At 38.8% G+C, this 20,061-nt stretch overlaps 1 protein-coding gene across 3 annotated transcripts in view; it reads right to left on the reverse strand.

Annotated features, from left to right (window-relative positions):
• Positions 1 to 4,565: 4,565 nt before the first annotated feature.
• TBK1 (TANK binding kinase 1) overlaps positions 4,566 to 20,061 on the reverse strand; it is a 53,890-nt gene continuing 38,394 nt past the window's right edge. For 2 of the 3 annotated variants that reach the window (XM_058742137.1, XM_058742138.1), the window contains exons 12-21: positions 18,609 to 18,710; positions 17,750 to 17,828; positions 17,033 to 17,154; positions 16,857 to 16,933; positions 15,936 to 15,975; positions 15,324 to 15,425; positions 15,122 to 15,218; positions 14,128 to 14,234; positions 13,840 to 13,911; positions 6,952 to 7,734 (exon numbers count right to left, since the gene is read on the reverse strand). In XM_058742137.1, coding sequence (XP_058598120.1) covers positions 7,683 to 7,734; positions 13,840 to 13,911; positions 14,128 to 14,234; positions 15,122 to 15,218; positions 15,324 to 15,425; positions 15,936 to 15,975; positions 16,857 to 16,933; positions 17,033 to 17,154; positions 17,750 to 17,828; positions 18,609 to 18,710 — 850 coding nt within the window. In that variant the 3' untranslated portion in view covers positions 6,952 to 7,682. Of the gene's footprint in view, positions 4,830 to 6,951; positions 7,735 to 13,839; positions 13,912 to 14,127; positions 14,235 to 15,121; positions 15,219 to 15,323; positions 15,426 to 15,935; positions 15,976 to 16,856; positions 16,934 to 17,032; positions 17,155 to 17,749; positions 17,829 to 18,608; positions 18,711 to 20,061 lie in introns of those variants that run through there. The other variant, XM_058742139.1, reaches the window with a different exon arrangement.

The following is a 20,061-nucleotide window of genomic DNA, read 5'->3' on the forward strand; positions in this document are numbered from 1 at the left end:
TCTCCCTGTCTCTCTGCCCCTCCTCTGCTCACTGTCTCTCTCAAAATAAACTTAAGAAAAATAAAATTAAAAAATCAATCATTTGTCTTGCCTTGCCTTGAGACCATTTAAGTTTTCATATGGAGTTGGTTAGGAACCCTTGGCTTATTTCTGTGGCACCTTTAGAGTATAAGATATCAATAAGTGACAGAAAGAGTATAATCCTGAAGAGGTGACCTGATGTTAAGCAATCTTTTGTAGGCGGCCACAATCCATCAGTCTACATAAAAGGTTGGAGGAAAGATCCCAGGGATTAGCTTATTTCTAAGAGTCAATTCATTCTTTTTTTTTTTTTTTTAAGTTTTTCGATTTATCTTGAGAGAGAGCATGAGTGCACAAGTCGGGGAGGAACAGAGAGAGAAGGGTGAGAAAGAGAATCCAAAGCAGACTCCACACTGTCAGTGCAGAGCCTGATGTGGGGCTTGAACCCACGAAGATCAGATATGTGCGAGATCATGACCTGAGCTAAAATCAAGAGTCGGACACTTAACCAACTGAGCCACCCAGGTGCCCCATGAGTTATTTCGTTTTTAATTCATCTAACTCAGATCCCACAGGGCTGTATTCATGTCAATTCAATAGGACAAACAGTTATTAAACTGCCCACTACACAAAATACTGTTTTAAGTATCGGAGACAGAAGATAATTCTTGCTTTTAAGGAGATGTAATTCTGTAAGGCATATATTTAAATAATCTCCTTAGGATAGGGTAATATCTCATCAAAAGGCTGTATTTTATCAGATCATAAGTAAAATGATTTCTGGATACAGGCTATTAATCTCCAAACTAAACAGGATAGTAGCGAGTTCTGCTTTGGAAATAAATAACCAAACTTCCCAAGGATAGATGACCCACTAATGAAGGCTATCTGTAAAATATGCTGTGAGGGTTTATATGTTCACATTCTCTGATGCACACACCCCATACCACTGTGGTGCAGAAATTTGGAGTGCTGGATCAATAATATAATGTAGGATAAACTTCTGGTTCTTCCCATATAATAGTTTTGGAAGGTGAAGTTACTTAACCTTTTGGAGGTAATTTACTCATCTTTAAAATGAAGGGATTGGAGGGATGCCTGGCTGGCTCAGTCAGAAGAGCATGGGACTCTTGACGTCAGGGTCGTGAGTCTGAGCTCCACATTTGGTATAGAGATCACTTAAAATAAATAGAATTAAAAAATAAAATAAAATGAGGGGATTGGAGAAGATGATTTTTCTAAGTTCCCTGGGGGCTCTGACATCCAAATTATGCTGTTCCATATCTGAAGGATGATATACACACACACACACACACACACACACACACACACACACACACACACAAACAGAGGGACTTTTATTTTGACAGTAAAAGAGAATAAAATAAAATCTTAATTCAAGGGAAAATACATGCTTGAAATGTACTAGGCCTTACATTTTGTAAGTTTCTTAATCAGATACCTTCCTTCGTGATTATAGATCACAGTCATTTCTGGTTTTGGTTTTTATTTTAGAGAGAGAGCAAGCGCGAGCAGGGGAGAGGAGGAGAGGGAGGGGGAGGGAAAGGGACAGAGAGAGAGAAAGAGAGAAAGAATCTTAAGCAGGCTCCACAATTAGCACAGAGCCGGACAAGAGGCTTGATCCCATGACTCTGGGATCATAACCTGAGCAGAAATCAAGAGTCAGACACTTAAGCAACCAAGCCAGCCAGGTGCCCTGTCATTTGTTTTCGTTAAAAGAAGATGTGAGAGTGCCTGGCTGGCTCAGTGGGTACATCATGCAACTCTTGATCTAGTGGTGGTGAGTTCAAGCCCCATGTCGGGTGTAGAGCTTACTTGAAAAAAAAAAAAATAATAAGAGAGGATCTGCTTCTAGATCATCGACTGTATCATCAGATTCTGTTTGATAATCTACCAGTGAAGGGGAAAATGTTAAGTACTCATATAAGACACAGAACTATATGGGCGTCAAAGAACATGTGATCACAACAGTAATCCTGTTGCAGGATGGAACCTGAGTTTGCTTACCTTGCTCTAGGTGCTGTGCTGGACCCTCCTCCTGTCCCAGAGGACAAAGGTGAAAGCCAGCTCTGGCTTCAGACACCAGACCAGGACCCCTTCCTTACTCCCTTCATTCCCTACCCCCTCCTCTGACCATTTAAAAAAAATTTTTTTTTTGTTTTTGTTTTTACATTTATTTATTTTTGAGAGACAGAGCATGAGCAGGGGAGGGGCAGAGAGAGACACACACACAAAATCAGAATCAGCCTCCAGGCTCCGAACTGTCAGCACAGAGACCAACGCGGGGCTCGAACCCACAAACCATGGGATCGTGACCTGAGCCAAAGTCAGACACTTAACCGACTGAGCCACCCAGGCGCCCCACGACCCTTTTAAACTCCAGTCAGGCAGGGCTGAATAGAAAATGCAGAGTTTTACGGGGCACCTGGGTGGCTCAGTCGGTTGAGCATCCGACTTTGGCTCAGGTCATGATCTCGTGTCTGTGAGTTCGAGCCCTGTGTTGGGCTCTGTGCTGACAGCTCAGAGCCTGGAACCTGCTTCACATTCTGCGTCTCCCTCTCTCTCTGCCCCTCCCTCTCTCTCTCTCTCTCAAAAATAAATAAACATTAAAAAAAATAAAGAAAATGCAGAGCTTTATGTGGTAGTGTATTTAAGGTGTTTTAAAATCTCACATCAATACCTGACTATAAAACAAAAACAAAACCCAAAACCTGACTAAAATATGCTGCAGAAACTGACCCAAACCAAAGAAATATAAAGTCCATTGACCTTTTTAGTTTTCTAGGAAAAGGAGAAACTCAGTCATTTAATCATTCTTTTCTGTTTGTTCTGAAGGATTTTAATTCTACAAGCAAATTAAGGTTCATTGAAAATAAAAGCTATTTTTGTTACTTTTTTTTAAAGCTAAACATTCTCCACCTTTCTCTAGAAAACTTTTCTGAACTTAAATGCCTACGAAGCATAAAATTGGAATTACAGAAATGTTCATGGTTTTTAATCTCTCACCTTCAAATCGCTTTCATTTTCTCTGTTTTTTCTCAAATGACCATGTTAAATAATGCCTTAAGAGCTTTGTTTTTTTCTCCATAGTTGAGGGAGGCCCCACACTACTAACAGAAAAAAAGTATCTGTAATGAAGCATTAGCTTGAGAAAACTTACCTCTACCTTGGCTCCAGACCAACTTGGATTTCCGATTCTTTGAGCAGGTCAGTGATTTGGGGAACCAGTAAAAGAGCCGGGCTATTCTTCTGAAGGTCTTGTTGAAGTCACTTCTTATGGCCATAGCTAGAACTATGCATGTTCCAGAATGACTCCCTACAGAGAGCATGGATGAGGAAAACACAGTAACACCCACATATGACACTTTGGCTGTGAACTCTATTCCAGCCAATATGTCTGGGGACCACCTGTTAGCCCTAAATCCCCTTCCCCTGTCATTCCTTTGGTTTGTCCTTTAGACCTTAGCCCTCATAACTAGAAACTGTATTAATAGATGTTCTTTCTAAAGAAAGAGTTTTAAGCTTCAGAAACTCTAACCTATTGTAACACTTGGTAATTTTTAAGCACAGACTCCCCACACCCTCCTGCCCCTCCCCCTTCACAAGAAGTTACATTCACAGAGGAACAAAGTAACCGGTATCCACTAAACTCAGCATCCGGGGAATCTCAGTGGCAATCTGTGGGACTTGGTGGTGATTAACAAGCTGCTTCCCAAAGCAATGGCCTAGGTCACGTTTGCTTGTACGAATTAAAAAATGTTTTATTTTGTACAAACTGAAATTTTTTCCAGTGAAAAATGGTGTGTTTTAAACTGGGGCAGGAATGGATCCCAGAAAAAAAAGTTTGACAGATCCTTACAAGCCAAGAAATGTGTAAAAGAACAAGATTTTTTTCCAGGGTCCTATTTTAGAACTTAGCCCTTTGTTGAATCTCTCTCTAGACCTTTGCCCTTATTGCATATTAGCTCAGCAGACACCAGTGTCTACCAAACAACTGGCACTGACGTTCCCGTCACCACACCTGAAGACACCAGGTCATGATCTCGTGTCTGTGAGTTCGAGCCCTGTGACGGTAACAGCATTTGGGTTACTTACAGTATAAGTCAGCACCAGAAATGTAGTGTGATGTATAATTCATTTTTGAGAGAGAGAGAGGGACAGAGAGAGCGTGAGCAGGGGACGGGCAGGGAGGGAGGGGGAGGCACAGAACTTGAAGCAGGCTCCCGGCTCTGCACTGTCAGCACAGAGCCCGATGCAGGGCTGAACTCCCAAACCATGAGATCATGACCTGAGCCAAAGTCAGACGCTCAACCGACTGAGCCACACCAAGGCGCCCCTGGGGTATGCTTTTATACATCACACTACATTTCTGGTGCTGACTTACACTCTAGGTAACCCAAATGCTATTACCAACTTTTATTTCCAGGTCGGTGTCTTTGTTTTCTATCCCATTTTCAGTATTCCTTAGGAATTTGGATTTTGAGTGCTTCTCTAGGTGACAAGTGGGGAGGAAGTCCAACTAAAAACAACAGTGTAAGACTTTTGCAGGTTCTTCAGTTTTTTTGTTTTTGAAGTCATCTCTACTCCCAACATAGGGCTTGAACTCACGACCCCAAGGTCAAGATTTGCACGCTCTTCCAACTGAGCCAGCCAGGCGCCCCAACTTTGGTCTTCTTAAAAGTGGGATGTAGGGTGGTGGATCCAGCTAAAACAAGAGTTTTACAACTTCTTTATATTTTCAACACTTCTCAGTTTTAAACATTTGAGTAAATTTCCCTCAGCACCTCCTGAAAGACAAAGCATAATGCGTAATAGGCACTTCTGAGTGGAGTGAAATCAGAAATAAAAGGTTAGTCCTGATTGTGACTGTGATTCTGAAAGGAGAACAGACCTTTTTTTTTTTTTTTAACATTTATTAATTTTTGTGAGACAGAAAGAGAGAGAGAAAGAGAGAGAGACAAAGTGCCAGCAGGGGAGGGGCAGAGAAAGAGGGAGATACAGAATCCAAGTCTGAAGCAGGCTCCAGGCACTGAGCTGTCAGCACAGAGCCTGATAAGGGGCTCGAATTCATGAACTGTGAGATCATGATCTGAGCCCAAGTCGGACACTTAACCCACTGAGCCACCCAGGCGCCCCAGGAGAATAGATTTTTGATATTTCAATGGAGATTGTTTATTCCTAATGATAGTGCCTTTAATTCCAAACAACTTACTTATTTTTAGCATAGAACACGAAAGTGAACCTATTCACTCAGAAACCTCTCTCTCAAAAACAAATAAACAAAAACAGGAAAACAAGAAAAATCCAAGACTATTATAATTTCTTTCTGGTTAATTTACTGACAAATATATTTTAAAGAAGAATTTTGAGGAAAAGATCTTTTGTATCTAAGAAGAGGCACCCTGCTTGACAAAGTGTAAGGAGGTCTATAAGCCACTAATACAGTACTTGGTAGTTTCCAAAATAATTGAACCTGGAACTCCAGAAGATGTTATGGGATTATTTTTCACATCTCTTCCCTAACCTCTAATTCCTTTTTGATTTACTCAAAAATATCTTTTTTCCCATATGCTTTACGTTCACTTACTTCATTTTTATTTCTTGTGGTGTTAGAACTGTAACCTGAGGTGCCTGGGTGGCTCAGTCAGTTAAACGTCCAACTCTTGATTTAGGCTCAAGTCACAGGTCACGATTTGTGAGATCAAGCCCCACCTTGGGATCTGCACTAACAGCACAGAGCTGCTTGGGATTCTCTCTCTCCCTCTCTCTCTCTGTTCCTTCCCAGCCTTTTTTCTCTCTCAAAATAAATAAATAGACATTAAAATAATAATAAAAAAAAAAGAACTATAACTTATGTGAAAAACTAAATCCACTAGCTATATACTGTTTTTATATCATTAATCCCTACCGTTAAAAAATATATCCTAATATGGAAAAAAGGCTACTAGACTGGAGATGCAACTTATTAGGTTATTATTAGGTTAGCAGAGTAGCATCACCATGTATTTATTAACTTAAATGTTCTGAAAGAGGGTTATATTTTTGAAGGTAAAATATTAAAAAGCAAGAATGCTTGGTTTTCATGTTGCTGTAATGGGGAATAAAACCTTAACTCTTAACCAATATTAAAACGGAATGGATTTGCTCTTAACAATACAGCTCCTAAAACTTCAGTCCCCGCAGCAAGAGTTTGTTTATTGGAGACCTTTTCCAGAGGTGCTGAAAACTAAATCTGCAAACGTATTAAGTAATCACATAACCTGGTGTTCAGTGATACGCAGATTTAAAAATGATACAATTAAATACACGTGTGTCAGATAGTCGAATGGAAAATTAAAATCAAGAGGGATTCAACAGATAGCCCCTCCCCCCCCACAAACTCTAAGCCCGAACAGGTGTTTGACAGAGACCATTTACCTACTCGTGCATGTATGTCTAGAATGCGTACAGATGATGCTTAAAATTCTCCACTATGATAATGCATTGCGATTTCAAATTAAGTCCTAATCCATTTTCAGTTTTCCAATGCTCATGGGAGTCGAATTTATTTAGTCTTTGGGACGTGGTATCTTTGTGATACGCAGGTTGTATACACGCACACTTCAATAATCTGGTAAATCAGAAACCACAACCAAAACCATACCCTTGTTGGAGAAATAATTCCTTGCTGAACATACCCTTTAGCAAAGGACTCTGGGTAGATTTTTCAAAGAGAATGTTCCGTTTAGATTTGTATACATTTATGGGAGAACTTATACTAAACTTGGAATCAGACTTAGAAGAGAAACAAAACCGTCCATATATCCAACAGTCTGAGAATAACTTACCATCACCATCGATATTCTTTCTTTCAAAAGACACCTTTTGTTTCTCAAACTGTTGTACACAGAAAAATACAAATTCTTTACATTAAAATTGAGAAATTTATTGATATTTTTTCATGATGGAGTAAGCAGAATTAAATTAAACAAGAAATATACAGCTTGAAACAGTGGAAATAACCCTAAAATTTTTTATGACAATCATACACTTATGGCCAAAATAAAATGAATAGTTTTTAATAATTAAATCACTTTAAAAATTTTGCTCAATAATTTATCTGAAATTAAAGAGACGTGAGGATAACTGGGATCTGGGCACCTTGTAAAATGAAATAATGTCACTTTATCCTTCCCCCAAAATTGTGATCCTAGTAAAACAGTGGTTTGGTTCTGCTCTTCACCCAAAGAAGCCACTTCTCCATCCTATCACTTACAAACCTGTCAACTATCAGTCTTTTCTGATTTGTAAGGATGACAATTTTGGTTCCATTTAAAAAATGTTTCCAGTAGGCAGGCGGAGAAACAACCCAGTTAGCCTTACTCCAGTATTTCAACATATCGGTCATGGCTTTCTTCTAGTGCTCACTGAGGTCAAATGTCCTCATATAATTATAAATGTTAAAAGGTAAAATTACATCTTAACAGCAGCCAAAAATTTATATATTTTCTTGTGTATTTACAATATTGTACATATTTACATGACCACATCAAATACTGAATTGTAGAAATAAGAGACCACTTATAGAGGCACTCATTTAATGAATGTCTCAGCATTATTTTCTTGTGCAAACTAAAACTGTTCTCGAACTTCCCAGAAAGCTAAAGACAGTCAACATTGCGAAGGCCGCCATCCATGGTTAAAGAGCCAAACCTAAAACACAAAAGAAAACAGGAAATCTCAGAAGATTCATTTATTTGGCCTGTAACATTTTAAAGAGTATATAGGGTACTTTTCAGATGAATAAACTGTTATTTAAGAGTTTAAGCAACTGGGGCGCCTGGGTGGCTCAGTCGGTTAAGCAGCCGACTTCAGGTCAGGTCATGATCTCGCGGTCCGGGAGTTCGAGCCCCGCGTCGGGCTCTGTGCTGATAGCTCAGAGCCTGGATGGAGCCTGTTTCAGATTCTGTGTCTCCCTCTCTCTGACCCTCCCCTGTTCATGCTCTGTCTCTCCCTGTCTCAAAAATAAGTAAAACGTTAAAAAAAAAAAATTAAAAAAAAAAAAAGTTTAAGCAACTATGATGTCCCCAATTTTTACTGAGACATGGTGGTATTATTATAAATATGTGAAAAAATACCAATCAGTGGCTTGGGAGACTTCTTAGGAGAAAAGGCTGAGTGATGTGATCTAGAAAGTATTAGAAACAATTGGACAACTTCCTTTTGGTGGGGTGGGATTTAGAAAAGCGAAGATAAGGAGTTGGGAGTAGGTGTGACATACTTAACGGAGAGTAAATTATGTAAAGTTAAGTAAAGCGACCTTGCTACAATGGAATGTTATTTTGGGGACTAGTGGGAAATGAAGGTGAGTGAATAGGCTGGCCAGAGGATTATATCCTGTGATTTCAAGTATGAATTTAGATTTGACCTTTTAGGTAAGAGGAGTTTAGAAATTGTTGAGCCAAAGGAGTGGCATGGCATGACTAGACCTTTGGCTGTACTAGCCCATGACAGATGGGAAAGGCCTGGGCTTAGGAAGATAGATAATAGGTTATCACCACAGCTCACATGTGAGCAGGAAAGGGGGTCTGATGAGGCTGAGAGGGGGAAAATGGAAACATTTTGAAGGAAGATCACCAAACTAATGAAAGGCAATAAAAAACAGTGTCTAAAATGACGTATGTTCACGGAAGCAGAAGGAAAGGTGGTTCCTTTGAATAGAATGAGGAAATAGGAGGGGAAACTGAGCTGGGAAGGGTGATATTATGTGATTTTTAGATATGAAAGAAATAAAGTGATAATGAGATACCCATGTGGAGACAGTGCTCAAGACCCGGATTCCATTATGTCCTTTAACATTTAAGTTACGATTACACCATGTCATATCACCCATTTATTGTTACATAAACTTGCAAGTAAAATGGGAAAGTGACTTATGGGACGTGCTTTGGGCAGTGGGGATTCTATGTCATACGACATAAGAAAGTGAGTATAAAAGCTTGTTAAAAGCATTACTTAATAGTCTCTTCTCCTTGCTGATATTTAGCTAAGGTTGTAAAGAAACTAAATTGGGCACTAAAAAAAGAAAAATTACTATGTAATTGCTATAAACTAATACAAAAAAGATTTTATAACCAACAGGCAATTCACACACACATATAAATTTGAATAAACAGGGGCGCCTGGGTGGCTCAGTTGGTTAAGCGTCCAACTCTTGTTTGGGCTCAGGTCATGATCTCACAGTTCATGAGTTTGAGCCCTGAGTCAGGCTCAGTGCTGCTGGCGTGGAGCCTGCTTGGGATTCTATCTGCCCCTGCCCCACATGCTCTCTCTCTCTCTCTAATATATAACCTTAAAAAAAAAAAAAAAAAGAAAAGAAAAAATTGGGGTGCCTGGGTGGCTCGGTTGGTTGAACGTCTAACTCTTGATTTCAGTTCAAGTCATGATCTCAGTTTCCCGAGTTCGAGCCCCATGTCAGGCTCAGCGCTGACAGTGCGGAGCATGCCTGGGTTCCTCTCTCTCCCTCTCTCCCACATGCATTCTATCTCTCTCAAAATAATAAAAAAATAAAGAAAAAAGAAAAAATTAATACTTATCAAAATTTAAATGTGATGCCCTCTGACCCAGCAATTCCACATCTAGAAACATCTAGAAATTGATCCCTCAAATATTCTTTTTTTTTTTTACTTAAACTAAAAATAAAATTTTTTAAATTTTTTTATTTATTTGAGAGAGAGACAGACAGAGTGCAAGCTGGAGAGGGGCAGAGAAAGAGGGAGACACAGAATCTGAAGCAGGCTCCAGGCTCTGAGCTGTCAGCAGAGCCCGATGTGGGACTCAAACTTGTGAACTGCGAGATCATGGCCTGAGCCGAAGTCTGATGCTCAACTGACTGAGCCACCTAGGCACCCCTATTTAAGCAATTTTTATTTATTTATTTTTTAAACCTTATTTATTTATTTTGGGAGAGACAGAGTATGAATGGGGAAGGGGCAGAGAGAGAGAGACAGAGAATCCCAAGCAGGTTCCGCACCATCAGTGCAGAACCCACGAACCGTGAGATCGTGATCTGAGCTGAAACCAAGAGTTGGAAACTTCACTAATTGGGCCACCCAGGTACCCCAATTTTTTTTTTAATATTTGTTTTTGAGAGAGAGAATGTGAGCAGAGGAGAGGCAGAGAGAGAGGGAGACAGCTGTGAAGCAGGCTCCACACTGTCAGCACAGAGCCTCAGGAGGGGCTTGAATCCACAAACTGCGAGATCATGAGTTGAGCCAATGTCAGATGCTCAACAGACTGAGCCACCCAGGTGCCCCTAAACAATTTTTTACCAAAACTTATCTATTTTGAGAGAGTGAGCAAGCAGGGGAGGGTCAGAGAGAGGGAGAAAGAGAATCCCAAGCAGGCTCCTCACTGTCAGCACAGAGTCTGATGTGGGGCTTGAACCCACAAACTGCAAGATCATGACCCAAGCTGAAACCAAGAGTCAGACGTTCAAGTGACTGAGGCACTCCAATCTCTCAAATATTCTTACACAGGTACGTGAAGGTATACATACAAATAAGTTCACTGAAGCATGGTTTATAATTGTGAAAAATTAACACGACTTAAATGCCCAACAAATAGGACAGCCAAATAGATACGGTAGAGCCATACACTAGTCTATTAGGCAGCTGCTGAAAAGGAGAAAAAAGAAGCACCTGACTAGCTCAGAGCATGCAACTCTTGATCTTGGGGTTTTGAGTTTGAGTCCTACATTGGGTGTAGAGATTACTTAAAAATAAAATCTTTAAATGGGGTGCCTGGGTGGCTCAGTTGGTTCAGCATCTGACTCCTGATTTTGGCTCAGGTCATGATCTCAGGGTTGTGGGACTGAGCCCCACATCAGGCCCTGTGCTGAGCATGGAGCCTGCTTAAGATTCTCTCTCCCTCTCCCTCTGTCCCCCCTCTGCTTGCTCTCCCTCGCTCTCTAAAAAAGAAAGAAAGAAAGAAAGAAAGAAAGAAAGAAAGAAAGAAAGAAAGAAAGAAAGAAAGAAAGAAAGAAAGAAAGAAAAGAAAGAGAGAAAAAAATAGAGCTATCTATATGGAAATGAAAAGGTACCGGTGATATACAGTCTTAGATGAAAAAAGACTAAACCAGTATGAATAGAATGATCCCATTCACATAAAACGTACATGCACAACAAACTCTTAATAGTAATTACTTCTGCGGGGCGGAAGGGGATCATGAGAAAAGGCAGGTAGAGCCTTTCATTTCCAAATTTTTACAATCATATATTGTAGGAAATCTTTATAGAATGTATTCTAAAAACTAATTCATTGAGAAAAAATTGATAGCTAAGTGAAATTAGTCAGTCAGAGAAAGACAAAAATCATATGACTTCACTCATATGAGGACTTTAAGACACAAAACAGATGAACACAAGGGAAGGGAAACAAAAATAATATAATAAAACGGAGGGGGACAAAATGAAGAGACTCATAAATATGGAGAACAAACTGAGGGCTGCTGGAAGGGTTGTGGGAGGGAGGATGGGCTAAATGGGTAAGGGGCATTAAGAAATTTACTCCTGAAATCATTGCTTCATTATATACTAATTTGGATGTAAATTAAAAAAAATAAAAAATAAAGTTAAATTATAAAAAATAAAATAAATATATATATATATATGTATAAAAAAAAAAAAAAAAAAGAAAAAATTGATAATACTACAGAAGTGAATAAGTCACCTGGCTGGCTCAGTGGGTACAGCGTGCAACTTGACCCCAGGGTTTTGGGTTTAAACCCCACATAGGGTGTAGAGATTACTCAAAAGAAAAAAAAAAAAAAAACAACAAACAAACAAACAAAAAAAAAACCTTAAAAAAAACACACCAAAAAACAAGTGTCAGGGCATCTGGGTGACTCAGTCAAAGTTGAGCGTCCAGATCCTGATTTCGGCTCAGGCTGTGATCCCAGGGTCATGGGATCAAGCCCTGCATTGGGCTCTGGGCTGAGTGTGGAGCTGCTTAAGATTTTCTCTCTCTTTCTCTCTCTTCTCTCCCCCGACTTGTGCTCTCTCTAAAATAAAATATTTTAAAAAAAAAAGAAGAAAAGAAATGTCAAATAACTTTCTGCACATAGCTCAAAAATCATGTGACTTTCTGACAATCTTTCCAAACTACAGGAAACTTTCTTTGGTCCTTTTATTTGCGAGAATAGTTCCAGTGGGGATAAGACTGTATGAGGAAGTAGGAGGCTAGATTCCAGCTCCAGCTCACCTCTTAGGGTGTGAACTTCAGTACCTGTGAAACATGGATAGAGACTGTCTGCGCAGCTACTGTACGAGGCTGGAATGCATGCTGAGCAAGCTTACGCAGTGTGAAAGTGCCCTGCAAGCATATAAAACGTCGCACAAGTGTGAAGTACTTTTATTAGTATGCTGGGAATTAGAGAACATATCGATAAGCACGTAAGGGCTTCAAAGAGAAGGGTTCTTACTAGAAAGCCAAATATTCCTTAACTTCCCTGAGGAACTGGGACGAGGAAATAGCATTCAAAAGTGGATTTACTGGCTCTGGGTGTTTTCCAACTCTCTCTCTCCCTGATCTATGAGGATTTTTTTTTTTTTTTGAAGTATTTATTTAAGTAATCTCTACACCCAATGTGGGACTCAAACTTATGACCCCAAGATCAAGAGTCACATGCTCTTCTGCCTGAGCCAGCCAGGTGCCCTTCCCTGATCTATGAGGATATATAGGAAAAGCTGATACCCAGCTCTCAAGGAACTGCATTTACAGAGGGCGCTCACCCGCACAGAGGTCTGCAGAGGGCTTGTAAGTTACAGAGCACCAGAGCACCAGCATCTTACGAGCCACTCTTTCTTCCTTTTGAAAGATGTTGTTTTTTTAAATTTTTTTTTCAACGTTTTTAAATTTTTTTTTTATTTTTGGGACAGAGAGAGACAGAGCATGAACGGGGGAGGGGCAGAGAGAGAGGGAGACACAGAATCGGAAACAGGCTCCAGGCTCCGAGCCATCAGCCCAGAGCCTGACGCGGGGCTCGAACTCACAGACCGCGAGATCGTGACCTGGCTGAAGTCGGACGCTTAACCGACTGCGCCACCTAGGCGCCCCGAAAGATGTTGTTTTTAAGTAATCTCTTCACCTGGTGTCAGGCTCAAACTTACAACCCTGAGATCAAGAGCCACATGCTCTAAGCCAGCCAGGCAGCTGCCTCTTATAAGCCATTCTGATTCCAAAATTTAAACTTATGATTCTAATGAGAAAATGTATGAAAAATAATGTGCAAAAGATTTTCATTTTCACAAACTGACTCAAATAAGCAAATATAATTCTATTAACCAGTGCTTCTATAAAATGGAATCAATCACAGTTGACTTGTCTTTATCCAACCAACCTCAAGCACATTACAGGGCACCACGGAAATTGCAAAACATAAGGGTTCTTGACTTGATGTCTATCCTTTTCCCACTACTTAACCTACTACTACAGACAGACAGGTACAAGTTTAGATCTATATGTGCTCTAGTGCACAGAAAACCACAGGGCAGAGGAGCACCTGGGTGGCTCAGGCGGTTGAGTGTCTGACCTCGGTTCAGGTCATAATCTCGGTTTATGAGTTCGAGCCCCATGCCCGGCTGTGTGCTGACAGCTAGGAGCCTGGAGCCTGCTTCTGATTCTGTGTTCCCTCTCTCTCTGCCCCTCCCCTGCTCATGTTCTCTCTCTCTCTCTCAAAAATAAACAAACATAAAAACATTAAAAAAAAAAAAAAAAAGAAAGAAAATCACAGAGCAGAATGGCATTTCCATTACTCACCTTTCTAAAATATGATTATTTTCAGCAAGTTCTTTAACCACTCCTTCCATCTCTTCCTTTAATTTCTTCATACTATACAAACAAAATAAGAATGTCTCTGCTCAAAAAAGTATGCAAATGTTTTAGAATTACACCATGTTTTAGTTCTCTTGATTGAAGTAAGCCATTAAATACATTAGCAAATATAGTCACCACAAACACCAAAAATTTCAAAATAAAAGAGCAAGATCACAAACTGAAATAAAAATGAACAGAAACATAATAGTTACCAAATAATAAATTTCTTACCCAAGAGTCATTTCCACTAATGTATTAGAACAAGGATAAATTGGGGTCATGGTATGTTTGATTCCACTGGAGGCTGCAAACATTTTTTGAGGCAAAGTTTCTTGTAACTAAAACATCGAAAAAAATTCACATCAATCACTGAACGAAGTACAAACTACAGATCTTACATCAAATGTTCCAGGTTTATTAAGCCCTTTATAGCTTTTAAATTTTAATTTCAAAACCATGAATGATACAATAGTTAAATGAATACTCTAAGAAAATCTCCTCTTTTCTTTTGAAAAAAATTTTTTAAAATGTTTTATTTATTTTTGAGAGAGAGGGAGACAGAGTGCAAGTGGGGGAGGGGCAGAGAGAGAGGGAGACACAGAATCTGAAGCAGGCTCCAGGCTCCGAGCTGTCAGCACAGAGCCTGACATGGGGCTCGAACTCACCAACTGTGAGACCATGACCTGAGCCTAAGTCTGACACTTAACCGGCTGAGCCACCCAGGAGCCCCTAAAGAAAACTTTTCTTAAAGATAAAAGAATGTTCTAACATATGCTTTAAAATTTTTTTTAAAATATTTTATCATAGGCTTTTAGGGGCGCCTGGGTGGCTCAGTCAGTTAAGTGTCTGACTTCGGCTCAGGTCATGATCTCACGGTTTGTGAGTTGAGCCCCGCGTCCGGCTCTGTGCTGACAGCTTCGGATTCTGTATCTCCCTCTCTCTCTATCCCTCCCTGACTAGTGCTCTGTTTCTCTCTGTCTCTCAAAAATAAATAAATGTAAAAAAAAATTTTTTTTAATATTTTATCATATGCTTTTAATCGTAAGACGTCTAAGTTCTGAAAACTTGGCTCAAAACACGTATTACAAATGGGTAAACAGAACTGAATATAAGGCAATTTATGTCCTATTTCTCCCTTTTCAGTCATTTCAAACTGAGAAGAAATACATTTTTTTTCCTAATAGGAAAAAGAGAGATGTTTTCTAGATACTTTTCATAGTCATACCTCATTTGTATAATCTTGATACTTCGACACTTCTTCTTCAATATCAAAGCACTGATTAGTTAGTGATAATAACTGTTTCCTAAGATGAAGCATCTTTCTGAAAACCAAAAAGAATCAATAAGCAGTCTAATATCAGTGTTACTTAAAAAATACAACATTCACTGAATTGTACATTGTGCAGTCAACTACAAAGCTTACTTACCTCATCCATTCTTCTGACTTATCCAAAAATGCCTCATATTTTTTAACACATTCGTCTGTAAAATGGGTCATAGCTTTTGTTGCATGGTAATACAATTTTTGCCTATAATTTAGAAATAATCGTAGGTTTAAACCAATGTCACGATTTCTACTTCAAATATTAAAAACTTTTCAAACATATAAAACTTGTATTTCTTAATAATGACTGTTACAGCTTTAGAATATTTATAGTAGAAAGCCAAAGGTTTCTAAAATTGACATTATAGCAGCAGGAAGCAAAAGAGAAGGTTCATAAAGGAGAATGGTCACAAATACTTATTCAATGAAGTTAAGGTAAGAAAGTGGTTAAGCCTGGCCTTGTCTATGTTCTTCCTTATTTGTCCTTCTGCAATCAGAGCACGTGAAGCAGAAGACCACCTCCTTATTCTCCCTTCTCTTCAACCTCTCAATCAGGGACCAGACACATGGACCTCAAATATGTACATACACAGTAACAATTCTGTAAAGCTAAGATGAAAATGTATTTTTCATTGTAATTAATTTCAATTTTAAGAGGAATTATATTAATAACATAACGCTGAAAACAATTGTTAAACATAATATGGACACTTACTTATCAAATTTGTGGATCTGTTCTTCATTATAAGCTAGTCCTACAAATAAGAAATATTGCTTCTGTAAATGTAGAATCACAGAGTCATGCAAAAATTTTTATCTTTTGAAATTATGACTTCAAAAAGGGTAAGAGGGTTTTCTTTTTAAGATTTTATCTTTAAGTAATCTCTACACCCAATGTGGGACTCACAACTGCAAGATCAAGAGTTGTATATTCCACCGACTAAGCCAGCCAGGCACCCCAAAAAGGCAGAGTTTAGAGCAGATGTCACAAACTCATGACTCATGGCTTAGATATATAGCCCAATGCTTTCATTTGATCTATACAGTGTTAACATAAAAAAAAAAAAAAAAAAAAAAAAAAAAATTAACTGCCAACATTTAAAATCAGGACATTTTTTTCCTTTAAAAAAAAAAAATTTATTTACTTATGTGACCTCTATACCCGATGTGGGGCTTAAACCCATGACCCCAAGATCAAGAGTCACACACTCCACCAACTGAGCCAGCCAGGTGTCCCCAGGGTTTTTAATAAAATCTGTACTTCCAGCTTCCCTTGAGAACAGGAAGACTGGGCAATGAATCTGGTGAATCTGAGTAGTGACTCTCCTCTTTAGACGGGGTACTTCCTCTCCTGTCCTCCTGTCTCCAGTGGCCAATCATTTTCTTTTCTATGACTGGCCTCTAGAGATTTTGGAGTTCAGGACCCCTGATTTAAAATTTTCAAAAGATTGTTTTTAGGAATAATTTTTAGTATATTCAACCTCTTTCCCAACGGAATCAAGTCTCTGAAATAAATAACTTAAGGAACCAGAAATATACCTCAGAAATATTCCTCAGAAATATACCAAATGAATTCAATTGAATTACAACTAGTAGAATTGATTCATTAGATTAACAAATGGCAAATTTTACTCACTACGTTCTGCTTTGTCTTTTTTGAACTGATAGTAAATCTCTGTGATGCAATTTAGCAGGACTTGTAGCTTTTCTATACTATATAAGAAAAAAAATCCAAGTAAATTATATAAGTCAATGTGAAAAAGGACATTTAATAATAAGAGCAGAAACTACCAGTAAAGTTCTATAACCTACTGTCTATCTTTTGGATGAGTGCCTTCTTGATGGGCCCACATGTCTGCCAACAATCCACCTGGAGATAATCTGCTTTCGATATCCTGAAGACTGGTTTCTATTGTTCCCTGAGAACTGGAAAGCTAAATAAAACCAGTGGGTTCAGATGCAGATCAGCAAAATACAGAAACAATAATCAGAATACCATGAGATCATGACCTGAGGCAAGGCGGGCTGCTCAACTGACTGAGCCACCAGGTGCCCTGCCCCCCCTTTTTAAGAATAATGTTTATTTATTTGAGACAGAGAGAACAAGCGATCGAGTGAGCTGGGGAAGGGAAGAGAGAGAGAGAGAGGGAGAGAGAATCCCAAGCAGGCTCCACACTGTCAGGGTGAACTCATGAACAAGATCATGAGCTGAGCTGAAATCAAGAGCTAGACGCTTAACGACTTAAGCCACCCAGGCGCCCTGAGCATTATGGATTTTAAAGGGAGACTTGAGAGAGACTTTACAGAGAAAAGGACTTAAAGCAAAGCAGGCACTTGGAAACATCATGAAGAACTTCATGTTAGCAAGGGAATTTAAATATTGTAAATAGTTCCTAAAGATGGGAAAAGGCTACTCCTTCTCTGGAAATCCTTTAGGTATATCATCTTTCTAGGAAAACTGAGATCTAATCTGACTAGCAAAGGAATAGGTTATGAGCCAATGACTGTCATAATTCTGTAAATACTCACTCTCAACAATTTGGTGTGTATGTCTGAAATTTCACCTAACTCTGCTGCTTCTAGGTTGATCTTCATCAACTTTTCGTATCTGTATGAAAACAAGCATGGAAAAATTCAATGAGCATAATGAATATACAGATTTTTGAATATAAAGATTTTAAAAGATGTTTTATAAATTATACCTGAGTTTTTATTATCGTAACTATTTAAGAATAAAATATTGAATGCAAAGCCTACAAGCAACAGATTCCAAGAAAACTTGATGTCTGTAAAGAAGGAATTTTATATACTCCTACTTATAAATTTTTATACAAAATATAAAAGACAACTTAATTTCCAACAGTCTTACGCCATGATAATGGTCAAACTACTAGATTACAGATTGGAGGTCATACTGAATTCAATTATTATATTTTCTCTGCAGTACAAATAATACAGCCTAGAAAGAGAGAAGTCGAAAATATTGTTTCAAAACAGTCTCAGGGATAAGATTAATAAGTAAGAGTAAACTAAAAGTAATCCCCAAATTCTACAACTACTAAAATACAGTTCTAGAACACCTCTTCCCGCTTCCTTTGTTGACTGTAGGTTCTATATCTTCCTATTCAGAGTGTCTGCTTTGCAAAATTAAAAACTGAGACGTTTCTGTCAGATTACCTCTTCCTTTGTAAGGGGAAGGAGAAATGCCGCCAAATGTTCACTTCGTACTGGGACAACTAAATAATTTTGGCTTTGTGAGGAAGTAACTCAATCGAAAGTGGGGGCTCGACTCAAACACTTGCACAGCATGTTCTACTACGCCAAGGATAACGACGTAAGTGAATGTTTAACATTTTCACCACTATTAGTAAGGAAGTAATCTACTTACACTTTCACAGTTTTTTCAATGTTTCTGATGCAGAAATCCAGTGTGATCACAACTTCTGTCTTTTTGTGAACAGTTTCATTATAATCATCTTTAACTAATTCTCTAAAAAATAATAATACCCTCATTAGTTTACCTAAGGAATGATTTGTTTCCTCTTGTCCATCACTAATTACACTGCTGTTACTACTCTTCAGACAAGTTTATTAACAGTCTTATATTATGAAAGCCAATTCATTTTTGTCCCCCTTGGCCTGAGTCTCACCAATTCACTTTTTATTACTGAAAGCATCTCTGTGACCCTTATACATATCTAGGGCACGGGCCATTAGTTACTACTTATTGGGTTAACAGTTTAGAAATCTAAGGCATTAAAATTATATTAAACAGTGTAAATAAACTACAATCATACAAATAAGCCATATGTGTTATGCTTTATACCACCAGAATTAATTTTTACTGCTCATAAATTATGATCTCTGAAGAAGGAGGATGACATAATTAATAATAAAACTGGAGGGCTTTTTTTTTTTTTTTTTAATTTTTTTTTTCAACGTTTTTTATTTATTTTTGGGACAGAGAGAGACAGAGCATGAACGGGGGAGGGGCAGAGAGAGAGGGAGACACAGAATCAGAAACAGGCTCCAGGCTCCGAGCCATCGGCCCAGAGCCTGACGCGGGGCTCGAACTCACGGACCGCGAGATCGTGACCTGGCTGAAGTCGGACGCTTAACCGACTGCGCCACCCAGGCGCCCCAAAACTGGAGGGCTTTTGGTCTACACTAAGGGTCAACAAACTAAGGCCTGATGTTTGCTTTTGCTAAGAATGATACTTATATTTTTAAAGGCTGTAAAAATAAATAAATAAATAAATAAATAAATAAATAAATAAATAAATAAATAAGAGACCTTATATGGCCCACAAAGTCTAAAATATTTACTAACTGGCAATCCCTATCAAAATACCACCAAGCATTCTTCACAGACCTGGAACAATCCTAAAATTTGTATGGAACCAGAAAAGACCCTGTATAGCCAAAGCAATCTTGAGAAAGAAAATCAAAGCTGGAGGCATCACAATTCTGGACTTCAAGCTGTAACCATCAAGACAGTATGGTACTGGCACAAAAACAGACACACAGATCAATGCAACAGAATAGAGAACCCAGAAATAGACCCACAAACGTATGGCCGGCTAATCTCTGACAAAGCAGGAAAGAATATCCAGTGGAAAGAAGTCTCTTCAGCAAATGGTGCTGGGAAAACTGGGCAGCGACATGCAGAAGAATGAACCTGGACCACTCTCTTACACCATACACAAAAATAAACTCAAAATGGATGAAAGACCTCAATGTAAGGCAGGAAACCATCAAAATCCGAGAGGACAAAACAGGCAACAACCTCTTTGACCTCAACCACAGCAACTTCTTACTTTACATGTCACCCAGAGGCAAGG

The sequence above is a fragment of the Neofelis nebulosa genome, chromosome 8, assembly GCF_028018385.1.
Source record: "Neofelis nebulosa isolate mNeoNeb1 chromosome 8, mNeoNeb1.pri, whole genome shotgun sequence".
Lineage (NCBI taxonomy): Eukaryota > Metazoa > Chordata > Mammalia > Carnivora > Felidae > Neofelis > Neofelis nebulosa.